The sequence below is a fragment of the Pogonomyrmex barbatus genome, unplaced genomic scaffold (assembly GCF_055798465.1).
Source record: "Pogonomyrmex barbatus isolate J1 unplaced genomic scaffold, ASM5579846v1 scaffold23, whole genome shotgun sequence".
In the NCBI taxonomy this organism is placed as follows: domain Eukaryota; kingdom Metazoa; phylum Arthropoda; class Insecta; order Hymenoptera; family Formicidae; genus Pogonomyrmex; species Pogonomyrmex barbatus.
The window spans coordinates 977,659-1,003,595 of NW_028297120.1; the positions used below are offsets into that span (position 1 = coordinate 977,659).

General features: G+C 27.6%; 5 protein-coding genes across 17 annotated transcripts; 4 read left to right on the forward strand and 1 right to left on the reverse strand.

Moving 5' to 3' along the window:
* The first annotated feature begins 296 nt into the window (after positions 1-296).
* Positions 297-4,264, forward strand: LOC105424429 (activating signal cointegrator 1 complex subunit 1). 9 transcript variants are annotated; one of them, XM_011634658.3, is made up of 8 exons: positions 297-495; positions 613-713; positions 1,232-1,474; positions 1,612-1,721; positions 1,804-2,122; positions 2,270-2,430; positions 2,587-2,705; positions 2,794-4,264. In XM_011634658.3, the coding sequence occupies exons 2-8, from the start codon at positions 694-696 to the stop codon at positions 2,905-2,907; spliced, it is 1,086 nt and encodes a 361-aa protein (XP_011632960.2). In that variant the 5' UTR covers positions 297-495; positions 613-693; the 3' UTR covers positions 2,908-4,264. The 9 variants fall into 9 exon arrangements, with proteins under 9 accessions (XP_011632960.2, XP_011632961.2, XP_088934656.1 ...); XM_011634659.3 differs by having other exon boundaries at positions 297-476; XM_089078530.1 differs by having other exon boundaries at positions 298-495; positions 613-867.
* On the forward strand, positions 3,223-7,215 carry LOC105424428 (uncharacterized). 3 transcript variants are annotated; one of them, XM_011634656.2, is made up of 4 exons: positions 3,223-3,364; positions 4,831-5,015; positions 5,280-5,461; positions 5,580-7,215. In XM_011634656.2, the coding sequence occupies exons 2-4, from the start codon at positions 4,842-4,844 to the stop codon at positions 6,829-6,831; spliced, it is 1,608 nt and encodes a 535-aa protein (XP_011632958.2). In that variant the 5' UTR covers positions 3,223-3,364; positions 4,831-4,841; the 3' UTR covers positions 6,832-7,215. The 3 variants fall into 3 exon arrangements, with proteins under 3 accessions (XP_011632958.2, XP_011632957.2, XP_011632956.2); XM_011634655.2 differs by lacking the exon at positions 3,223-3,364 and adding an exon at positions 3,503-3,644; XM_011634654.2 differs by lacking the exon at positions 3,223-3,364 and adding an exon at positions 4,163-4,303.
* A 790-nt stretch (positions 7,216-8,005) lies between these two features.
* On the forward strand, positions 8,006-13,946 carry eIF4A (eukaryotic translation initiation factor 4A). Of its 2 annotated transcripts, XM_011634666.2 has the most exons (8): positions 8,006-8,162; positions 9,463-9,580; positions 10,478-10,625; positions 10,704-10,813; positions 11,063-11,338; positions 11,896-12,347; positions 12,618-12,811; positions 13,878-13,946. In XM_011634666.2, exons 1-7 carry the CDS (start codon positions 8,140-8,142, stop codon positions 12,760-12,762), a joined length of 1,272 nt encoding a protein of 423 aa, XP_011632968.2. In that variant the 5' UTR covers positions 8,006-8,139; the 3' UTR covers positions 12,763-12,811; positions 13,878-13,946. The 2 variants fall into 2 exon arrangements, with proteins under 2 accessions (XP_011632968.2, XP_088934655.1); XM_089078529.1 differs by having other exon boundaries at positions 12,618-13,946.
* Positions 13,947-15,638: 1,692 nt separating this feature from the next.
* LOC105424432 (18S rRNA (guanine-N(7))-methyltransferase) lies at positions 15,639-17,387 on the forward strand. The gene is made up of 5 exons (XM_011634667.3): positions 15,639-16,091; positions 16,203-16,240; positions 16,316-16,494; positions 16,588-17,014; positions 17,150-17,387. The coding sequence occupies exons 1-5, from the start codon at positions 16,053-16,055 to the stop codon at positions 17,292-17,294; spliced, it is 828 nt and encodes a 275-aa protein (XP_011632969.2). The 5' UTR covers positions 15,639-16,052; the 3' UTR covers positions 17,295-17,387.
* Positions 17,388-17,668: 281 nt separating this feature from the next.
* On the reverse strand, positions 17,669-19,576 carry mRpL46 (mitochondrial ribosomal protein L46). Of its 2 annotated transcripts, none has more exons than XM_011634668.3 (4): positions 19,422-19,576; positions 18,848-19,213; positions 18,445-18,587; positions 17,669-18,345 (listed from the first exon to the last, which is right to left on the reverse strand). In XM_011634668.3, the coding sequence occupies exons 1-4, from the start codon at positions 19,477-19,479 to the stop codon at positions 18,079-18,081; spliced, it is 834 nt and encodes a 277-aa protein (XP_011632970.2). In that variant the 5' UTR covers positions 19,480-19,576; the 3' UTR covers positions 17,669-18,078. The 2 variants fall into 2 exon arrangements, with proteins under 2 accessions (XP_011632970.2, XP_088934661.1); XM_089078535.1 differs by having other exon boundaries at positions 19,409-19,529.
* Between the last annotated feature and the right edge of the window lie 6,361 nt (positions 19,577-25,937).

Below are 25,937 nucleotides of genomic sequence, written 5' to 3' on the forward strand. Positions count from 1 at the left end.
TATATATATTAAATAGATATTCTAAAAATATATTAATACTTATATATATATATATATTATATTAATACTTTTTTACTATAATATATTAATACTTTTTTTTAATTATATTTCGATGACTTTAAGGCTGAGTTGGCTTATAGTCCCGACACTCCTTTTGTATGATTACGTGATTACATAAATCCCTTTGAATAATTTTTTATAGTTAAACTCGTATTTCCGTTCCGTAAAAGATCGCGTCTATGATCCATAATCGATCCATGATTGATCCATAATTAAAATCAACTAAAGTACATACTGTAGGAATATAAAAAACCATAAGGTTTAAATAGTTGATAGGAGAGTATCATAAAAGCGAAGCTATTGTGGTCGTGCAGGCTGAGTGTCAGATTCGTAAACGAAAGATTTCGAGTTCGAATCTCAGTCGCTTTGTTAATCAGTGACAGTATAGTGCTCTGTCGTGAAGTTTAAGATCCTTCGTATTGTTCTTCATTTAACGTAAAATTTGTGTTATTCGTGTAAAGCAAGTGTGCAATTGAGATCTTCGATGGAGAATCTCAATTGTTACGCTTGCTTTATATGACAGATACAAATTTTTGTCTCTTTTTTTAATAGCGCTCAGTTGCATTTTCTATAATATTTACGTTAAAAAAGAAGCATTTATTGTACTTGGATGAACAAGCCTAATGTAGCCTAATGTTAAATGTATTGAAAAAGTGTGTGATCGAAATAATAGTATTTTTAAGTAACTATGCAGGCAGTTTATTGTGTGACTTGTTATCACATAATAACATATTATTTTTAACTAACCTAACTTAAAGAAATATTCCAAACTCCAAATGAATTAACACAAATCACAGAATTAATATAGTTGAGTAACGTTTTTATTTAATGTAATAATTAATTTGCAATATGATTATGGTATGATAGTCAAAAGTAATTATTGAGATATATGTAAAGAAATTTTTAAACTATGGAATTTTGTAAAATGTAACATAAATAAATGCATATTAACTTGTATGCGAATTTATTTCAATTTTTTTAAGTATAACATTTGTATAATATTAATAAATTTTTGAACTGTTGATATTGTTTTTTATATAAATGATATATATAATATGTCGAGAAATGTTTTGTAAAACTTATATTTTTAAAAATGTCATTTTAATTGATTTTTTCAAGAATTTATACAAATATGTAAAACTAAGTGCAAGTAATTTAATATAAATTTTAGGAGTAAATTTGTATTTAGTGTAAAATATATTGCACATTATATAATGGATGTGTTGGAACCAGAATTAATTTGGGTTAATGGACAGTGCTATAGATTTTATGAAAGTACTGCATGGAAAAACATTCATACATCTGATCCATACATGGAGGATAAAGAATCAATTTGTTTAAATGAAGAATCTGAACCTGATATAGAGATGGTATCTCATGGCTCGTGCTTTAAACATACCTTTTACGTACCCAAGTAAGAACTTTTTTTAAATATTGGACAATAATATCAATAATATCAATAAGACTTTAATAACGTAGAGATTACAATAATATAAAATAAATGTAAATTAAATATAGTTATACTTGAATAAATATTTTATTACATTTTAGAATTTTTTATTCACATATAATTGGTACAAAAGGTATAACACGCAGAAAATTGGAAAATGAGACAAAAACAAATATTGATATACCTAAAAAAGGGAAAGATGGAAACATTGGTAAAAATAATTAAAAATCATATTGTAGAGTAATATTAACTTAACTCATTTCTAATATCTAATTTTTCAATATATTTTATAGTTATTACTGGACAGGAACGTAAAGCTATAATATCTGCAAGACATAGAATTGATTTGCTAATAGAAGCTTCAAAGAAAAAGATACATTATACACACTTCTTGTCAATTCCATTAAATAAAAAGAATATAATTGATAAATATATTTCTTTCAAGAAAGACATATTAGAGAAATATAACAAAACTGCATCCAATATTGATGAATCGATTTTTCAATCACCAGCCAAGTTACATCTTACTATTGGAATGCTCAAATTATTTGACGATAATGATAAAGGAAATGCTATCGACGCTCTCATGAATTGTAAAACAAATATTATAGAGTAAGATATAATATTGATTTATGATAATCAAATATGTAATTTAAAATAGCATGTGATACATAATTAGTTGTAAAATTTTATAATTATATATTAAAATATATAAATTTATGTAAATAATATTTTAAAGAAAATAATTATACATTATAGTCCTATTATTGAAGAAACAGGGCCAATAAATATACAATTACAAGGAGTTTCATGTATGAATGATGATCCTTCTGATGTTAAAGTATTATATGCACAAATTGTACTTAATGAAAAATTACAAGCACTTGTTGATAATGTTGCTGGATATTTTATTGATATAGGTAAGTATAAGTCTTTGAGAGGAACACAATATTTTATGCAAATATCAAAATAATAATTATAATAATTTTCTATTTTTATTATATAAATTTTAAAATACAAGTTTTTATAATATTAATAATCTTAATATCTCTCTTATATACAACTTTTAATTTTAGGTTTAATGGAGAAAGAATATGAAAAAATAAAATTGCATGTTACTTTGATGAATACATCATTTAAACGTGATTATCAAGGGAGATTTAAGGAAAAATATGACGCGAGTGAAATATTAAAAGTAATATGATTTATATAAATTACATTTATATATCTAATTAGAAAATTAGAAATGAATAATAATGTTTATGTTTTATTCCATATTTTAGGTCTATAAGGATACATTGTTTGGAGAAACGACATTAAATCAGATTGATATATCTGAACTTCATACGGCTACTAAAGATAATTATTATAAATCGATAAGTAGTATTACTTTTTAAGATATTTATATAATGCTAAGGTTTATTACAAAAAATTAAGTTACAGAATATCTACTATTTAAATAATACGTGTATAATAATAATACTTTAATTATCATTTTATTTAATATATTGGATATATTAAAATTAATTATTAAATTAATTACTATGATTGATATACATATTTTAGATAAATTTTAAGAATTTAAAAATATGTATTTATTTTTATTGCATATATAATTTATTTGCATTAATTAATTATAGTTAGCATAATTTTAATTTAAGCATACTAATGGATACGTTTTATCTATGAGAATGTTCTAGAGCAATTTGAAAAGAAATTATTTCCAACGAATCATTTCCAGTGATGACAATAGAAAAAGAGCTGAAAATTTAGTTATTAGATAATCTGAAATATTATTGGTTCAGACGATTTTCAAAAGATTGAAGAATTCGTTAGAAAAAAGGAGAAGAAAGGGTAGGAGAAAAATATACCTAGAGATATACCTAGTATCCTAAGAAAAGATAAATGAAATATACCTTAACAGACTAAGCAGAGAAACATTAAGAAATATGTGTGAAGAAAAATGTATTAGAGTGTCAAAAAGCTATAATTAATTTTTTTTATTTTGCGAAGACAAATTATAAAGTTATATTAATGAAAATATATATAATATATTAAATTCACATGTATTAAAAAATATTAAAAATAGCATTTGTGGTGTGAAACGAGAATAGAGACAGAAGAAAGAAAAAAGGTATTTTATTTTAATTTATCTTTATAGATTTCTAATCTGTATAATTTGTCAGAGAAATATTTAATATTAAACAAAAAATTAAACAATGAATTATTTTTTCTTGAGTTGTTGAGGGATATTGACTTTTTATTGATTAAAAGCACGTGCTCTAATAAAAAAGTCACAATTTAATAACGGCTTTTAAATGTATTATCTATGATATTTAAAGAATATCACTCACATATCAATATAACAGCTGAATCAGATACGACATTGGTCGAATCCTAATCATGTATTTTTCTTATCAGACTGTCAATAGAACTCAGTTTCCATTTGTAATTCTATTAACGCTTAACCTCGTTTATTAAATGAATCTAATTAGTATTGGTTAAAATAAGTATCGCAAAAGAAATTCTCTACATACTGTAACAAAGGATATAGATAAGAGTATTTAGTTTGCAAAGGAAATTAAATAATATGAAAGCCATACACCATTTTTGAGTGTAATTTGTAAGCACATTTGCAACCTGCAAGCAATGTATATGCTGAGATTATAAATGTTACGAATGTTGATGTTTGTAAATATAAAGTTAATATTTTTTGTTAAATAAATTAAAAGACATAACCTCTAAAACGAACAAGTTTATTTATTTATTACCACTTGGAGTATATATCGGAAGGTGATATTTTTATATATAAATAATTTTATTTATTATTATCCTCAAATATAATGTCATAATAATTTGAATGCTTTGAATTATACGGAATTTGTGTACAGCTACAATGTTTATATATATATATATATATATATATATGCATGTGTGTTTATATATGATCAAGAATCATTTATCTAATTTTTCAAATATTTAATTTGTTAATTTAATTTAATGCTATTAAATATTAAAACTTTAATATGTAAGAAATAAGAAAGCATTTAAAAATAAATTATTATTTATTATTTAAATATTACAGACATACTTTCTTCCTTTTTATTTATAGCATATTTGATATTATTAGTCTTTAATAATATTTAGATATTTGACAGATTGGATATAATTCAAAGAATATAAATTTAAAAACGATATAATTATATATATATATATATATATATATGATAATATTAGTTTATTTCAACTTAATTTTTAGTATTAATAATGGTATTAATTAATTGGTATTAATAATAATACTGTTAATTTTTATTTAATAGATATTGCAAAAATGCATGGTGTAAGAAGATTGATAATTTTCTGCATATTGACAATTATTGTGCCAATCATACTTATAATAATTCCTCTTTATCTGCGACATATTTTTTATGCTGATGTTGCATATGCTGTGAGAGAATCTGATATTATAGAAATTAATGATGGGATTTCAACAATATTTTGTTCGGTAAGAAGAAAAGAATAATATCAATGTCATTGTTTTTAGAACGTATATTAATCATTATTAATAAATATATTTATTTTGTGTGTGTGTGTGTGTGTGTGTGTGTGTGTGTATGTGTGTGTGTGTAAAATATACAAAGTATGGATCATGACATAGCTATAATATTAAAGAAAACACGAACTTTTTAATTTTACATATTGTTATCATTGTTTAGCGTATTATATTTAATAGATTATATAATAATTAAAAAGTTATCTTTTTTAATAGGATCATACTTTACAAATGAATGGCTCTTTCAATGCTTTCCAAATGGCTCACCGACCAGAAATAACATCGAAACGAAAACATATACGACTTAAAAAGAGTATGAATTTACCAGATGACACATTAGAATATTGGGGATTTTATTTATTGAAAGGTGCAAGTGTAGCACTTTCTGTATGTTCAAGGTAAAAACGAAAATTAAAAAGAAACTTTTAATTAAGCAGCAAATTAAAAATATGATTTATTGATATAATTCTCTTATAATTTTGTTTATTTATAAGAACAAAAAATATTTATTTTTAGATTTGAAGGAGCTTCTATATTAGTAGTAAAAGGAGAGAAAAATTTACGAACTTGTGGCTTGTTAGAACATAATGTTAATAAGCAGATACAAGGGATTTTCCTACCAGGAGCAAACAAACAAGTTAAAATAATATATGAATCAAATGCACAAGAAATTAATTCTAAGGAAACAACTACATTCCAATCTATCGACATGTACAATTCTGATGAGATACATAAATTAGTCTTAAATACAAGCTTTGAAAATTCTATGGAAAAAAAAACAACAATTCAACCTATCGATATATTCAACTCTGATGAGATATATAAATCAAGCTTAAATGCCAGCTTTGAAAATCCTATTGAAAAAATTATTGAAATAAATCCAGATAATAAAACATATGCTATGGATGAAGAATTGGTGAAAAAATTAGAGATGTTGTATGACGCTGCAGCATCTTACATTCATAAACATATAAGTGATCAACATGAAGGTGCAAATAGTACTAAAAAAGTAAGGCATGTTAAGCATCATAAAGCAAGAAGATATAACAATAAAAATACAAAGAAAAAAAAGAGACATTTCAACTATTATAAAAGAAAACGTCTGCAAAAATTGAAACAAATGTTGTATCCATCTATTACAGTTAACGAAAAGAAGAAACAGAAAACAAAGGAAAAAAATGAGAATACAAAAAGATTTAAAAGAAGTAGAGAACTCATAAAGCCATCCTTATTAGATCAAGGTATTAAGCACGGTGGAAATGCTGATAAAAATTATACATCTAGTTCTGATCAAACGTCATCTATCTCCAGTTTTGAAAGTGGTTTACTAAATTGTTACAATGGAACAATACTGTTAGCTCATGAATTTCAGCCTTCAGATCAATGTACTAATATTTCTTATTTGCTCAATGGTAAACACATACAAGCAAATCATCATGTACAACAAGATGGTTATTATTATTACATTTTTTATAGTGATAATGATATTGTATCTAATGATATTTACGCCATTTTTGATATATATAAACCAACATTTCAATATGAAAATGTGACTAAATCATGCATTAATCAGACCGAATGCTCATTTCGTTTAAATTTGCTATCAGCAGATAGAGTAATCATTGAAATACCAACTAAAGATGGTATAGAGCAAGATGATACGGAAGACGTTAGTATGCTAATTTCTATCTGTAAACCACGAATGGGTACATATATGATTTTCCCAATTATGCTATTGATCATAATTCTTGGTTGTGCTTTTATATAGATATGAAGATTAATTAACTATTTAAAGAGGCATCTATTTTTAAGATATATTTCTATAGAAAGAAGTAGAAATAGAAGTAGAAAGCTCTGTAAAAGTTTAATTTCGCGATCATGAGATAAATTATTTCCTAACTTATGTACGAATTTACATATGTGAAATTATGATTTTAAGTTAATATAAAACGCGGATGAGAGAGAAGAAAACTATGCTATAGATGTGACAAATATTATGACTTGAGGTGAAAGACATAGAAAAATATATTCTTTTATTACTTTTTTTTCAATATGTTTTTATTATGATTATTTTGTTCATTATAGCTATAAGTATAATGTATATCTATAGAATAGAATTTTTGCGTAATATATGTAGTACACTTTTGTATAATGTGTAATGTGTTCCAAGATAAAAAAAATCCTTTTCTACAAATTTTACCGATTTATCTGTGAAGTCAAACTTTTTTTTATAAGAACATCAATTTATATTTTTCGAAGTTAATAATAGTTTCAAATGCATATTAATTTTAGAAAAGAAAATGAAATTATATTTTTCAATTAATTGTAGGCTGTTATTTCCATATCCTCTTACTTGTAAAGCTTAATTGTTCTTACGATTTTCTTTATAAAAAAATCATTATCAATCGAAGTAGAAATGTTCTCGTTTGTAGTCTCATTTACATTTGCCGCGATACATCTTACCGCAGCACGCAAAGCGCTAAAGTCGCCATCATAGCTACGTCATTTCCGAAATGCGCGGCCACTATAGGCAAATGGAATAGCTATGAAATTGTTAGAATTACAGGAAAATTACCGCTTTGTTTGTTACGATTCGCCATGATGTGCCTGGACCGATCGATGCACCGATACCGATGCCAATACAAAATCGTTTCGCTCATTTAGAAATCAGGTTTGTCTTCTATTCCCGCACCGGGCTACACTAAACACTTTCTATCTCGCTTCTGTCAAATCTCCAATATACATCTGTTTCTATTTTAAGTACAATTGATCCATTTCGTAATGGATCAATTATAGCTGCACTCTGAATTATAGCTGCACTACATCGTTCGTTGTACTCAAAATAAAACACATTTGAAGGTTTGACGAAGGCGAGATGGAAAGTTTAGTTAGTGCAGCCCGGTGCAGAAATAGAAAACACACCTAAAGTGGTTTCGGGCTACAAAAAACAGACCAATCATCGCGCCGGTGTGTTTTCCGGCGCACCGTGCGCAGCGCCGTAGGGCGGCAGTCTCGAGAATACTTGTCGTGACGCCAGAGCGGTTCTTCCTTTCCGCTGAGCCCTCACGAGTGGAACATGTCGCATACTGCAGAAAGAAGGTAAGTTGAGCCTTTTTCCAGCGCAACGGCGTGCCGCGCTCGCGTTCAGGCGCGCGCGACCGGGTCGCCGTGATGCCGGCGCCGTCGTGGATCGCGCGCGTCCCCAGGATTCGCGCGTACCCGGACTAAAATCACGCTCGCGGGGAACGGTGTGCCGCGGATCGGACGGGATGCACGGGGACACGAGATTGACAACATGGCGTGCATTCGTTTTTGTCACATTGCCCTCGGCGCGATCGGCGGCCGGAGCCCCATGCCGTCTCGTCGGCTTCGCCGCTTAACCTTCACGTCGCGATCCCGCGGCGGATGCTCGCGTGGCTCGATCGGACCGAGGGCGGCATGCGGACACCCGTCGGCATGCGTGCGCCCCGACGCCGTTGGCGTGGGTGAAGCGCTCTCCTTTCCCGTTCGCCCATGCCTGCGTGCGAGCGAACGGGCACTTGGGACGAGCGGACACGTTTTCTCCATTCCGGGCACGGAATTACGTAATGGAAATATCGAGTTTTCGCGCGGGGATACTTCCCATGCTCAGGGAGGATGAAAAGAAAAATGAAATAAAAAAATCAATCGGGGTAACTCGCGATTTGAGCCTCGCGCATTGTCGTCGAGACTACGCGCCTCACGTTTTCCCGGCCATGCGCTTCCGCGTGAGTCATTCGAGATTTATTGCGGTCGGCGACGACCCTCGTACCATTTCCGCGCGGTGTTCGATCCTCGTCGATCTGCCCGCATCGTGCGGAACGTATAAAAATGGCCATCGAATCGCGCACTCTCGACATGTGCTTTTTAATCGGCATCGAATTAAAAGTTTGATTTTCAAGGTCACGTGGATTTTAAAGTGATTTGTCATCGGTCGATCGCCGTGATCGATCTTATCGATCTTGGCGTGGATGCCTAACATTAACATGTGTGCATCGATATTTTTATTAGAATCACGATAAATGTCCCGTTTGTGAGTCTTCATTTATTATGGATGTAAGAAAATGTGATACAGGATTTTATACGAATTTTTTACATATTTTAAGTTTAGTCTCCTTAGATATTGAAAGAATGTATGCTAAGATAAAATTAAAATTGTATATTATGAACATGAAATATTTTTTATTCAATTTATTTGACGAGATTTTTACGATTTGTCTATGAAATATTTATTACAATTTTTATATTTAATTATAATACAAAAGATCCAATTGAAAAAATTTATTTTAAAAAAATTTTATTTTATTTCAATTTTTACATTTAGTATTATCGATCTTATCTTTGTCTTCTTATGCTACAGTATCTTATCTCTGTGTTTCAGAAATGATGATCAATGGTCGGGGGATTCAAAAAATGGTCCTAGCGAAAGTGAACAGCCTACATATGATGGACCTCCCGGCATGGACCCCGATGGTATCATCGAGTCCAATTGGGACGTTGTGAGTAATTTATTATTATTGCATTCCAAAACCATGATAAGATTGTATTGTATACCTTTCTTCGATTAACGATTATTCGATTATTTCGACTAAAAGCATGTTGTTTCTTTGAATTTTGATATTTTACATTAATGTTATTAGCATATAACGTATGATTTCTGTTTCCATAAAATTTCTATTTTCGAGTATATAGATATTTGAAATAACATATGTTTCAACATAATAAAATATGTTTAAGATATTTATACATATTATATTTGTTTATTATGAATCTATTAATATAATTAATGGATTCTTTTTTAATGTACTTATGAAGATTAGATATAGATAAGACATAGATATTATTAATTTATTCATGTAAGAAGAAATGCCTTAAATGACATAATAGTTCCATACATAATGAAATCATTACATTTTAGATAATTTCTGAGATAGATTTTTTTATATTTAAATATCTGATTTTTCAATTATTTTAAAATATTAATATAAAATATAAATATAAAGAAATACTCTGTGTGATATAATTCTACGTAATACTCTGTAACAAAATAATTAAAGCATTAATAGAATGAATTTAAATTTTTATATTGTTCAATAAAAGAATATTCTAATTTTTTTTTTACAGGATAAATGACTTGTGAATAATTTAGGTTAAACGAAAGAAATTTATTAAACAAATTTTATATTAAATCCATTATAGATGAACTTAACTGAGATAATCAATCATTATTTCTCTTTCAGAAAATTAAAATGATTGTATTACATTATGCTTTTTTTATCTGAAATTAATTATGCTGTTAAAAGTTATTTGATTATCCAGACATTTTTGTTTTACAGAATTTTTAAAAGATGATATTTACTGTATATTTTAATATATACTGTGTATCATTTAAACAGGTTGTGGAGAACTTTGATGAAATGAATTTGAAAGAAGAATTATTACGTGGTATATATGCTTACGGGTTTGAAAAACCATCTGCAATTCAACAACGTGCCATCCTACCATGTATAAGGGGGCTCGATGTTATTGCTCAGGCCCAGTCTGGTAAGAAATCTTGTTATGCGTGTTAACAATTTGTGTAAAGTTTATTATGTACTAATAAATATTTTCAACCATCTACAGGTACTGGCAAAACTGCAACGTTTTCAATATCGATCCTTCAACAAATTGACACTAGTATTAAAGAATGTCAGGCCTTGATCCTCGCACCAACCCGTGAATTAGCTCAACAAGTAAGTAACTTGTTAAAAATGTTTTACGCATTTATATTTCTTTTTATATTTCTTTATTTAAAACTTGATTTTTTTAAATTAATATTTTATAAAGTAGAAACACATATCATAGAATGAGAGTTGCATTTAATTTATGTCCGGATTACAAATTGATTTTCTTTACACGAAGTTACAAGATTGAACAAGAAGAACAAGATTGCAGCGTCACCTTGATATCAAGAAAAAGTTAACTATGATATTATCTTTCAGATTCAGAAAGTCGTTATCGCTCTAGGAGATTTTATGCATGCCGAATGTCATGCGTGCATTGGTGGCACCAACGTCCGTGAGGATATGCGAAAACTGGATCAGGGTGTTCACGTGGTTGTCGGTACGCCCGGTAGAGTCTACGATATGATCAGTCGACGAGCACTTCGAGCGAATAGCATCAAGCTGTTTGTACTGGATGAAGCTGACGAAATGCTTTCTCGAGGATTTAAGGATCAAATCCACGATGTATTCAAATTATTACCTAACGAAGTGCAGGTAAATATAAAATTATGCTTTTGAGCAGTGTAGATTTTTATTACAATTACCATCTAATAGATACTTTTATTTTAATTATTAGAAAATATCTTTTTTGGACAAGTCCACAAATCATACAAGACGAAAAAGTTGCAGTATACCTTATAATAGTCAAGTTAAATATATTATAAAATACAGGTGCGTCGTAATAGTGTCATTTTTTGATAAATGTACACTAGATTGACATATGCTCTGTATCATGAAATGTGTTATCTTTTGTCTGAAAATAATAGCGGCCTCAAATGCAAATGATTATGGCATAGCACTCCTAATAATAATTATAATATCCTAAAAATCAATTAGTCACTTTTAATATCTCTGTAATAGCAACAACAATTTACAATACCTACTGTTACAGCATGATGCTATTATATTGCACACACATTTATAATATAACATTTCAGTAAATGCAGTTTATTTTTTTCAACGTATCGGACATCACATTGTATCGATACAATGATTTCTTGCGTATAACTTTCATCTTTACATTTCTAATGCAATGTAATTATCTTTTTCAGGTTATATTATTATCTGCAACAATGCCGTCTGATGTATTGGATGTATCTAAATGTTTTATGCGGAATCCTATTCGTATCTTGGTTAAGAAAGAAGAGTTGACATTAGAGGGTATCAAACAATTTTTCGTTTATGTCGAACGTGAAGATTGGAAATTGGAAACCCTTTGCGATTTGTACGACACGCTGAGCATCACTCAAGCTGTTATTTTCTGCAATACACGGCGTAAAGTAGATTGGCTAACAGAGAGTATGCATAAACGTGATTTTACTGTTTCTGCTATGCATGGAGATATGGAACAAAAAGAACGCGATCTTATTATGCGTCAATTCCGAACTGGATCGTCTAGAGTTTTGATTACCACTGATCTTTTGGCACGTGGTATTGATGTACAACAAGTCTCACTTGTTATTAATTATGATTTACCTTCCAACCGAGAAAATTATATTCATCGGTAAGTTATTTTATAGTTTAATTTTTATAGTTATGATCTTATAAATATATGATTTATAATTTATTTGAAACATACAAATTTCTAATAGCAACGACAGGAAAGCAAGAATTTATAGAACATATAAAAATATATATGAAAGAAATATGAAATGTATCTCATATATCTATAATTCTTTCTAATTTACAATAATTTCATCAATTTTGAACATAAATTTTAAAACATTAAATTTAACGATTTACATAGATACTTATACCTTTATTATTTATTTAGAATTGGACGTGGCGGTCGCTTTGGTCGTAAAGGTGTGGCCATTAACTTCGTGACAGAAGAAGATAAACGAACTTTGAAAGATATCGAACAATTCTACAATACACACATCGATGAAATGCCAATGAATGTCGCTGATCTGATCTAAGTCCGACTGTTGGCTATAATCCATTATAATAAAAAAAAAATAATAAAAAGTAAGTGACCGAAGCTCTCAGCTGATCGATCTCTCATGGTGTGTGAGTATATATATTGAGTGAGTTGGTGAACTATATCGCTTATGTAAACGCGATCTAAACCAAAATATTCCAACGTTTTCATATTCGTTTCGATTTATAATAGTAGGTTACGGAAATAGTTATCTGTTGCGCTACAGAAGATAGTAGTACGACTATTATTACTATTAGTGTAATTACCACTACTGTTGCTGCTACCGATATCGCCGCTGCCGCTGCTGCTACTATTACTACTATTACTCCTTATCGTTACCGCTATTAATATTATAAATATTATATTATTATTATTATTGGTATTACTGGTACTGATTGCTATCAAGATTATTTTTTATCTTAATTTTTAATAATAATATAGTGATACTATATTATATATCACGATAAAAATATCACACCACAGAATGGTAAATAGGATTAGAAAGATACGAAAAGCGCAGCTCGGTGCAGTTCGATTAATTTTTATTCCTATTATCGCAACAGGTTTTATATCGTTCAGAATGCATCTATGTTCTTATTCTGTCGAAAATCTAATGGCCATTACTGAAATCTTTGACTCTTGCCCTCTAAGGCTTCTCATCTCGCTTATTCTTTCTCAGGATACTTCTAATTATATAATTAAATCTGTTGTGTTTAATAGTTCACATTTCTTGCTTCTATCACCGCGATTACAACTTGTTTGTCTAGGCAGAGGTTTAGTTGGGTATTGGAGGGGGTACTTTAATCACAAGCGTTGCCGAAGGAGACGTATATTCAAGCTTAGACGATATGAATTTTTGTATATCCTAAATCCCAGGCGCACACATACCTTTATTATTAAATAAAGTGTTTGACCTTTTAAGAAAATGTGGTTTTTGTTATTGCAATCTTTATTGTCTCGTCAAATTTTATCCAATTTCACAATGAAAACCCTGAATGGACAAACTGTGTACGAGTGAAATTCTCAAACTCTCAAGTGCTTCGCGTTGGGAATAAGTTTTGCGGCCTGTACCGCGAAAAAGTTCTCACAGTTTTCTTTTATTTGTATTTGCAGGCAGTTTTGGACGGTCCAGGTGTGGGCGACATATTTTTGGAAATAAAGACCAGATTTCCTGATTCAAAATCGAAGTTTTGTAAATCGATTACCTCTCTAAACTCCTGCCTTTCGTAGGCTATAATAATAATAATTTCTCTTTCTTTTTTTTATACTTTTACATTCTTATTAATGATAGATGATCAGTTCTTACATTTTTTTTTTACATTTATCAATAAAATTCTTTGCAAATATCCTTTATCGCGTATTCATAAGTTTTCGTATGTTTATGCAATGCCGAATATTAAATTCATATTGTTATCTGCCTTGTGAGAACTTTTGTATCGTGTCTTTACAAAATTATTAAAAATATTGCGATATCACAAACACACATATTCTATTGTCGTCATTAATCGTAAATTTTCAGAAATGTTAGCAGTAGTTTTCGAAAATTTGAGTAAACGCTTTAAATGCGTTTTTTAGCTTTTATAATTTGTGATTGCATTAACATTCATTCCTCTTGCTCGCGCGCATTTGGAATGTAGCTTGCGTTAATGCAAAATTATCTCGAATTTCCGAAAACTAATTTTGAAAAAAGTACTGTAAATATTATATAAATGGACCTTGGAGAAGTATGGACCATTATGTGTCTATTGTATTTATATATCATATAAATATTTATAATTGAAATGAACGTATAAACTGAATACAATAAATGTGAATGTCCTTTACTTCTACTTGTATTATCAATACCGTCAAGTGAATTGTTATCATTCGGATAAGCTATGTACAAAGTTATACTTACAATTACAAAAAAGATGAAGTTCTACAAAGTTCTTTGTCATATTATCGATAATTGCAAAATAGAGAAAATAAGTATGTTTCATTTTTAAGACTATTTGAAATTCACAATTGTAGATGTTTTGTGATGAAAAAATCTGTGTAATATATACCTGAGGATATTAATGTAATATATATACCTGTGTGATATATATACCTGAGGATATTAATTTCAGTAAAATGGATATCTGAAGAGGTGAATATTTTAATTTGTATCGTAAGTATTCGATAATATAATTATATTACATATATATATAATAATATATAATTATATATATAAAAAAATATATATATATAATAATATATAATAATATATAATATATAATTTAACTATGTAACACAATTACTGTCGTCAATTAATGACGTCAGTAATATTTTTTTCGCAAGCGGTTGCGAACGCTTCATAGATTATTTACAAAGAGTTTAAAAAAACCATGTAATGTGTTTTTCATTTCCTGTGATACTTTCCCTTCAGCATAAATCTATGTACAAATTTCGATCTCGATTTATTTTAATCTGTACGAAGTGTATAATTTGTAATGTATCGACTCAAAACTTTTTAATTGATTATATTTTGATTTTGAGAATCGATGAATATTTAGAAACTAAACTTTAATTAATTTAATTAATAATTAAATATATATGATTACACTATTTTGTTAAAAAAATAATTAATTTTTTGTTAATTAGGGATGAATTGTACAGTTAAATATTTTTGTTTGTCCTTACGGGCTTGAACTTGAAATCGATTAATTAGTTTTATAAAATAAGAAACATTAATTATTATAAATTATATATGTGTGTGTGTGTGTGTGTGTGTGTGTGTATTAGAGATGTAATCGATTAATTTTTTTCAAAGACTCTTTTAATGTTGTAACAGTGCACGTGTATATTTTCTGTTTTATTTGCATTTTTTTATATGAAATATATATATATATATATATATATATATATATATATATATAGAGAGAGAGAGAAGAACGAAACTTAAGTTTGAAAAAAGTAATAAAATGAATGGACCTATAGCATGGGCAAAATTTGAAAATTAGGTTAGATAATCTAACCTAAGAATGTTTCGCTCGTAAGGTGAACACATACATGTTGTTAAAGATATTTTGGACACATTGGAGAACTGCTCAGTAGCAAATCATATATTAATATCAAGAACGTAATAATCCTGACGTTTAACTAATGATAATAATTAATTGATAATAATTATCAAAATAAATTATTAAAGTAGATGGTTTGGTATTAAGATTTATCTTTTGAATCATTTATCCAATCAATTCAGGACAAAATATAACAAATATAAAAGAAAATAAAAATTGTATTGGAGACCGAATATCATTAGTCAAAATGTCTAAGCGTCCAGAACTTATGGCACCACCTGAGGTGGTAAGTTATAATTATTCGCTTATTCTTTAATAAAAGATTAATCAGAAAGAATTAAAAATATTGTATTAATAAATCAATAAAAAAGCTAACCTTTATCTTTTTCTGCGACAGTATTATAATGAGACAGAAGCTAAGAAATATACACAAAGGTAAGTCTTTATTTAATTTTTATATGTATACTTATATATTTTTGTATCTTTGTAATAAAATATATGTTTTTGTAGCTCTCGTATGATGGAAATCCAAGTACAGATGTCTGAACGTGCAATAGAACTTCTTATGCTACCTGAGGATCAGAGTTGTTTGCTTTTAGATATCGGTTGTGGATCAGGTCTCAGTGGCAGCGTATTGGAAGATCAGGGACATGTTTGGATAGGCATTGATATCTCTTCAGCTATGCTTGGTAAATATTCTAATTATGATATATAGTTATATCTTAAGGATATCTACATATTTTTCTTTATAGGTAACGTTAACTAAATATATATTGTTTCAGAGGTAGCTGCTGAAAAAGAATCAGATGGTGATTTGATCTTAGGAGATATAGGTCATGGATTACCATTTAAACCTGGCTCGTTTGATGGAGCTGTTAGTATTTCTGCGCTTCAATGGTTATGCTATGCAAATAAAGCTTCACACAATCCTACGAAACGTTTATATCGATTCTTTTCAACATTATTTGCATGTCTATCGAGGACTGCAAGAGCGGTATTGCAATTTTATCCAGAAAATAGTGAACAAGTTGAATTAATTACTGCACAAGCTACAAAAGCTGGCTTTTTTGGTGGCGTGGTTGTGGATTTTCCAAATAGCACAAAAGCAAAGAAAATGTTCTTGGTTTTAATGACTGGTGGAGCTGCTTCACTCCCAAAGGCACTAGGTACAGAGAAAGAAGATAGACAAACCATCGCTAATTCAAAAAGGTTCGATTATCTCATTATTCATTACTTTTGTTATTTTATAATATGTAATCATTTTTAATGTTATATTTCTTTACATTTTACTTGCATTGTATTTTTACTTTGCAAAAATATTAATTCCTATACATTTTATTATAGGGAATACATAAAAAAAGCTAAGGGTAAACCATTGAAAAAAAGTAGGGATTGGATTATAGAAAAGAAAGAAAGACGGCGAAGACAAGGAAAAGAAGTTAGAAACGATACAAAGTACACCGGACGAAAAAGATCTGGACGATTCTAAGATATATCTTATTAGCATAAAAATTATATTAAATAAGTTTGCATTATAAAAATAAAGTTTATATTATAATAAAAAAATTTATAAAAACTTAAATCATGAATTCTTGTTTGTTTCTATATCATCTGTAATCTAATAATGATTTAAAAATAGTATTTTCATTAATATTTTAACATATTAAAACATTTTCTTTATTAACAAAAAAGGACATATGTTTTGTTCTATAAATACTTTTTCTATTAATAAATATTTGGATTAAAAATAGTTTAATAATTGTGACTGCTAATCTATATTTATCTAAATGTAAAATTGATAAAAATGTTACCAGTAGTCAACATATAAAATAAATAAACAGCTAAAATAAATAATTAACAGCATTAAAAAATATAGATCTTTGTATTAAAACTGCAATTCTTGTTAAAATGAACATTATGTAATTTATGGATGCTTCTATCATGTAATATATTTGATACTAATTAGACCTAAAGTTTCCATAATACATGAAGCATATAGAATATAAATGTAAATTCATAAAGTTTCAATCAATTACTAAATAAATCTGACTTTCAATTATTGTTCATCAGCATACGTAATTAAAACTTAGATGAATTAATTTAATAATTACAATAGAATATTAATATATCAAACTTAATAAAAATGATGTTATAATCAATTTATATGGCACTCAATGTATTTTTTATATTAAATATTCTTTGTGATTATTGTTGGTATTTATTAATTGACAATATTAAATCAAGAAATCCAAGAATGAGTTCAATATTATATATCATAATATAAATTGCGAAATACTTTTTTGTATTTCATTAGGTAACACTTTTTCTAATTCTTCATGATCCAACCACTGATATTTTACATTATTAGTGACATCTCCATCTATATGTTTTGCCAAGAAATAAAATACTTTAGCACCATAAATTCCTTGTTCACAAAGTTTTTTGGGATATTTGTATTTATAAAATCCAATAGGCGCATTACCATAAAACTTTACTTTTAGTTTTTCACCACATGTATCTTGTAATACTCTTTCTGCAGTCTGCAAAAAAAAAAAAATAATTTAATTTTCTTGGTCAAATCATTTTTGATCCTTGTCAAAGTAATCATATAAAATTAACGAGAAAGATTGTAGATATACCTGTCTCATGGTTTCTCCTTCTCGTCGAATACCTTGAGGAGGTATCCAATAGTGCAAATCACCTACTTTTTGTTGTACTAATAAAAGCAAATTCCTATCCAATTTACGTTTTATAGATGACGTTATATTTTGTTTATCAAACTCTAAAATATATATGTAAATAAATCATTGGTTAGGTAAGAAAAATATATCTAAATTATATAATATACACCATGTTTCAAACTTTTCTATTTAGTTTCTATTTAGTTTAGGAAAAATCTAAGTAAATCTAGTAAATCTTGTTGATATTTTTGTAAAAATATTTGATATGATTATATGATTCATTTTACAATACAACATATTTCAATTGTTAATCTTTTAATTCTATTTTTTATTGTACTATGGAGAAAAGATTAATGCATACTTGTAATTGTTGGTGCAAATTTAAAATTCTTCAATTCCTCCTCAGCATTATCCTCCAAATCCTGTGCAGTTTGTATCACAATATTGACATCTGTGCTATCTATGTTGCTTGATTTTTTCTGCTTCTCTTCTCTTTCCTTTCTTAATTCATGATCAGACTTTAGACTATTTTCATACTCAATTTTCATTAACATATTATGAAATCTTTGTTCTATCTCTTGCATTGGTTGTGTTATAATTGGATGACGTTCTAAACAGACAGCACTGTATAAATCCCATTTTTTCTTTGCTGCAGGAGTACAGAAGGTCCGAATGTCCTGACATTGAATTGCATTCCAATATACTATAGTAACTTTTTTTAATGTATCTGTACAATAAAAGGTAGCATTTATTAACATACAATATTAACATACAACAAGATGATATTATATTGCTTTTTCTATCGCTAAATATTATTAAATAGTATGTTCAATCAATTGGAGGTTAATAATATATCTGCAATCATTTTTAAGTTTTTAAGTTAATATCTTGTAATAACCAAATAGAAGAGAAAAATAATCACTATTTCTGCCTACTTGGTAAAATTTGATTTAAATTGTATGATCCGGACGATCGAAAGATTTGTTTAAACATCTCCGGACCGGTTACTGCTAACCTAACTTAATAAATAATCGTTATGGATCGATATCTTAACCATCGTGACACTTCGAGAATCGCGATGTCATCGATTCGATAGATATTCAATTGTGGTTGAGTGTATCTCGAAACAAAGTGAAAATTACAAAAATGAAGAAATTTACTAGAGTACTTGCGATTTTGAATGCGTTGAAATAAAGTGAAGAGATTTTAGTATAATTCTTTACTTTTGCAATTTTCATTTCAAAGTACACAATCAATCCCCAGAGATTAAAAGATGTGATAATGTCTTCATGCAAAATTCCAATTCTGAGACCGATATTCACAGTCCATTTTTATATTTATAATTGTCTGTAGGTAAACTCATGCAATTATTTTATTCATTGAAATGTTATCTTAAGACGATCTTAAATATAAGAACTGACTGATGAATACAGACCTGAGAGGAACCTGAGATCGACTATTTCGGCCTTTTTTTATGAAACTGTCAAACGTCTTTGTTACCGCCAATCCGTCTATTTTTGAATTTGGAATTGTTGTAACCACATCCATTATATAAAATGGCCGATAAAAATATATTCCGATGCGCATTCCGTGCTGCATTCACGAGTCATGGATCAAGAATATGTTTATATATAATACACCTCCGCGTAATTTTTTTTATCGTGGAGTACTGATTAACTTTAACAATATATGTACATCTAACAATATATCATATTTATATGAATTTTAACATGTCGTTACGATTACATCCTTTCGTGCCAATGTCTATTAAAATGGGATATGAATTCTGCTGCGTTGATTTTTTGAAGATATTATCACTCGTGTTCCAGGTATCCAGTAAATGGTTCAATGATCTTATAGCGGGACATTCACTGTTTTGCTGCTTGAATATAAGATTAGCATCATATAATATCATTGCAAATGTTTCTAACGTTTAGTCGTGGAGTTTTTAGTATCAAGTGTCATCTATAAACTTTGCCGCCGTTTTGTCTGACAAAATACTTGACAACCATGTAGTTATTTTGTTCCAAGAATCAGTTTCTCTCGCGAGACAGGAAAAGGTAGCTAGAACATTAGCAAATAATTCTAGATTTTTTTTTATTTTGTTTATTTTGCATACGTATTTAGGAATGACTTGCAGGAGATAGATTTGAGACTCAGTATGTAGAATATGAGAGGACCTGTTAAGATTATTCTCGACTAATAATTTAATGGCGTTTAATTCAGCGATCTGCCAGGTGCCAAAATCAATCTCCTCTGCTGAAATTTTTCGTAACGCAAATGTTATGTAAAATAGGGCTAAATATTCGTTAATGTTCGTAATAAATTTACACAACAGATCACTTTTCTGTGCCCATTTGAAAAATTCGAAGAGTTCCTCCACAATTCCCGGGTAATATTCATCATACTCAAATAGAGTACCATTTGTAGAATGATTACGTCACACAGCAGCGGAATTTGCGACGAGCATCGAGAACAACATGATGGAAAGATATCATCTTCATCTTTCTAGGAAAGATGTTCTTGATGTTAGAATAATCATCTATTTTGCTCATCTTAATCCACTTTTTGTCTTGACTACGATATGTGATTTAATATATGCAACACAGCAATATCTTAGAGCTTGAGCTTTATTTATATCCAACTCTATCTTAGTCATCTCGTTATTAAAGGATGTTATCTCTTGATTGTACTTGCTTCTATCAACTGCACATAGTAAAAGCTTAATATCCGTTATTGAAAATTGCATATAACGGTCACGCAGTTTACTCATCGATTAAAATTGTATAAAAATTATTAACAAGTCTACGATATCTTGAATGAAGTGCAAGATACTTCTTTTATGCTATCTTTATTCGCAAGAATTCTTAGTCTTATTTTGAAAATGTATAGAAATTTGAAAAATACAGGGAAGACTCATATTTTTACTGACAAAATATTTATATCATCATATTTACGGAAGAATATTATATTTTCAGTAACAGTAGGGAAATTTTTACTATTATAAATTTAATTGTTCTCTTTTAATGCGTGATAGTGATGAAGTCTTAAATTTCGAACGACAACATGTGGCCAATTGTTTTGATTTCATTGAACTTGTGGTAAATCATAGGAATAAAGGAGAGAAAATTTCACCGCTCAATAACGCTATCTGACAAGTGTCGAAGAAGAAAGCAGAGAAAAACAAGTTATGAATGATAATAGAAGGAGCATAAAGGTTCCATTTCTAGTAGCCACACTATTGTCCATTTTAATTAATAATAAATGTTTATCAATTTTAATTTTGATTTAATTTACTCTTTATATTTTCTAATTCTTAATATTAAAAAAAGATAAAAAGATTAGAAAATTAATTAAATCAAGATTAAAGTTAATAACGGTTATAACAAACGGAATATATATCATACTTCCTGCATTTGAAATTAAATAGATTTATGGTTCACAATAGTAGAATGAAAAAAGTAGTACAAATATTTGAGTGCTTCGAAGTCATATCTTGCGATTCAAATCTGATTTTCAGGTAATTTCGGAGATAATTGAAGAATGTCAGCGTTACCGACTATTGATATAAATTTGTGATTGTTTAAATAAGGTCTTTTTTTATTGTACACGCCCTTAATAAATAAAAATACATATTTATGATTCATATGTATATTCACGTAAAATTATATCTTTCTTTTTCTATAATTATCACTTCTAATAATCAAACACAAATTATATAGCTACAAAAAGAGAATTTTACATAAAATTAAATGTTACAGACTCATATATTATATGTAGCGGATTAAACTGAGCAGAAAGTTTTCTATTATTTTGCGATTTTCGCAATGAGTTATTAGTAATGAGTTATTAATTATTAAAAACTGCAGAATAAACGCGTACTGCATGGTCCGTTGACAAATGACAAACATGCAGCAAAATATGACCGCTTAATATATTACACGTATTCACGGTAAGAACACGACGAAATATTTGGAGGTGTTCACTATAAGCATATTTTAGAATTATTTAATAGAAATTTACAGGCTTTTCTGTTTATTTCATAAATTTCTCTCAGAATATAATTTATTGTAGGATCCATTCATACTGCCACATAATTAAACTATTATAATACACACATAAAAAAAAAAAAACTATTATAATACACACATAATTAAATTACTTTATGCAATATAACAGCATTTGGAGATAACAACTGCAAATTTGCATGCGATATTTCTTTTTTTTTTTTTCAATATATTTTTCAAGTAGATAAAATTTAGGTAACTCTAAACACACACACACACACACACACACACACACACACACACACACGCGCGCGCGCGCGTATATTATATTTATTATGTATATATCAAACCTAATTATTTGTTTATTAAGATCCTTGCTTCAATAATCTCGAATTATGATATCAAGAGTGAGAAAATATGTAACATCTTAAGGAAACATTAGAATAGATATTTTTTAATAAAATAGTGATTGCTATTGTAATTAATAAATAACTATTTTATAAATAAATAAATACTATATTATAAATAAATAAATAACTATATATTAATTGTTGAATTGTGGTTTTATCTTTAATTAAGTTCATGTTAATTGCAACATTATTATATGAAAAAACATTTCAATTGTAATATATTTTACAAGAAATTTCATCATGTATTTTCTCTCTTTTGTCATCATTAATCCGAATTACGATTACGTGTCGATAAAACTTTTGATCCTCAGATGCGCTTTATAATGTATTCTTTTATTATTCTATTATAAAATGGTATTTAATAATACATGCAATTTTTTATTTTTATTTCAACAACAAATTATCTTTTTTTAGCCAACAAATCTTATTAGTATCTTATTATGAGAATATGTATTATGAAGAGAAAAAAAAATCTTGAGACATATTTTTAGAAAATATTCAATAATCATGGTACAAAGAGAACAAACGTGTTTTTTATTGTAGAGGTTAATAATATATTTGTTATATCATTATATTATTATAATTATATTATTATTTGTTTATGTTTGTTGTATTAGGTACTTTAAAGAAGTTTTAAGAAGTTTAATTTTGTCTCAAAATTTACTTAAATTTTTACAGACGCGTCTATCAAGTAAAGTCTAGTAATTATTAAAGATTTATTTTCAATTTGTTTACTTTTTTTAAATATTATTTTATAACAACTCTTGAATAAACGTTTAGAATTTAAGCAATTATCGGCATTAATTAACTTTTAACTTTTTGACTAGTTATTACTCAATCTTGATTTTATATTACATGTCAGAATATATTAGAATAATGTGTAAAATATCTCGTAAATTTTTTATTTCTCGATAATTCTGTCATAATATTTTTATATGCAGAATAATTATAGGAATCATATTTAAAAAAACCATATAATTTCATTAAAAACAATGGAGGTGACCTTTATATCTTTTTGGCACCTCCACTTAGAAAAAAAACAACGTGATCAAAATATGTCCCCTTAATAACCATTCTACTTTCATCTGAAATATTGTTTCGTATCATCAAAAATCTATCGATTTAATGACAGCGATAAGCCATGGTATCAACGTTACGATATGGATGTTATTGCGTTGCTTTCCATAACACGATTTATGATGGAATGCGTAATAGCATTGATTGTCATTCAAATTATATGTTTTATTTTATATTGTACTGTCTTCTCGTTAAATCTTTAAATCTTTTTTCTAATAAAATGATATTATCATAAATCATCAAAATTATTATCAAATTATTATATTTATTTATAAATGAAGTAAATATGCAGTATAATGTCCCCCCGCTTCAATTTTCCTGTAATTTTGTAAATTTGTATATTTTTTTTGGGTAGAATATATTCTGAAAAGGAAAATCGTCGCTCAAGTCCCGTTTTTTTTTTAATTAAATTTCAAAGTTTTTTGATATTAATAAATCAGAAAATGATAATTTAATAATAGAATGTGACTGCGCATGCTTATTAAAAATTAAACAAAGATTCTCTGCTTTAGAAAAATTAAAAAAAAAATAAAAAAATAAAAAAAATAAATATAAATATAAATATTTTTTTTTTATAAATTTTCTCTGCTTTATTTTTCAGAAATTGCGTTTAAATATGCAAAATTAACGAATATCATCCGATTATAATCAGTCAAATTGCGATCCCAAAACATTTTATGAATAAATTTTGGTCACATATATTAGCATCACCAACTACGTCTTGAACAGCAAACCAAGGATTATTATTAATTTGTTCAATTAAATACCTTATTTATACTTAATTTATCATTTAATTCATAAATATGTTTTTAATTAATTAAGAGAATATTTGTTTAATAAGCAGAGGTTATTTGTTTAATTTTTAATAAGCATGCGTAGAAGAATGGATTATTTAATGAGTATGAACAGTCACATTATCATTTTTTGATTTAATGATATCAAAAAACATTAAAATTTAATTCAATTGTTTGTTTTATTTAATGTAACGTGCATCAAAAAATATTTTTTTTCTGTTTAATTAAATTTGATTTTATTTATATATTGTATCTTATCTATAATTTAGTGACTGATAATCGGTAATGTCGTTTTCTTCAAGATAAATTGCCAAAAGTCGCTCATTCGGCAACTATTTCAAAGATTATTACATGTGATGTTTTTATCTTCCCTTTTTTATCGATTGTATATAATTACTATTTTTCTCGCGAAAATAAACAGTATGCAGTGAGATGGCTCTAGAGCATAATAAATGATTTGTATTATAATTATTTGTCAAATTTTTTTCCAAAATATAAAATTTAATTTTATCATAAAATATTTTGAAATTATTATAGAAATGATAGCAAATGGTGACGATTTTAAAAAAAAGATATGATTAAAAAAAAGATATGATTATATTTTTATAGCGTATTTTCAAAATTAAAAAAACATTTGTTTAAAACATTTTTCACATTTCTTACTGTTTTTATCATGTAGAATTAAAAACATAAAAATCGATTTTTTCAAGATTCAGATTTTATTTATAATTTGAATGTTTATAGAAACATTTAATAATAAAGCATATATTTTTATTTATATTACACATATTTAAAATTTTATCAAATTTAGAAAAGATATTTATTTATATTTTAAAATTTTATAATAAGTAAAATAAGTTTCTTACACAACAGCGAAAATGAATATATTATTCATTAAAATTATTCAAGAGAGTGCTATATAAGAAATTTTGCATTGTTTTCGCCAAAGTTTAAAAACAAAATTTTATTGATATAAATAATTTTTTTTAAATAGAAGAAGCTTTTAAAATATTGGTGATTGATAATAAATATTTAAAATAATATATATTATTAATATATAGTTAATAATAAGTATATGAAAGATCTTTAATAGGGGTATCTAAAAAGAGTGTGATATCTATAATCTTAAACATAGCCTTTTTAAAAAGAATAAAAAAGCATCA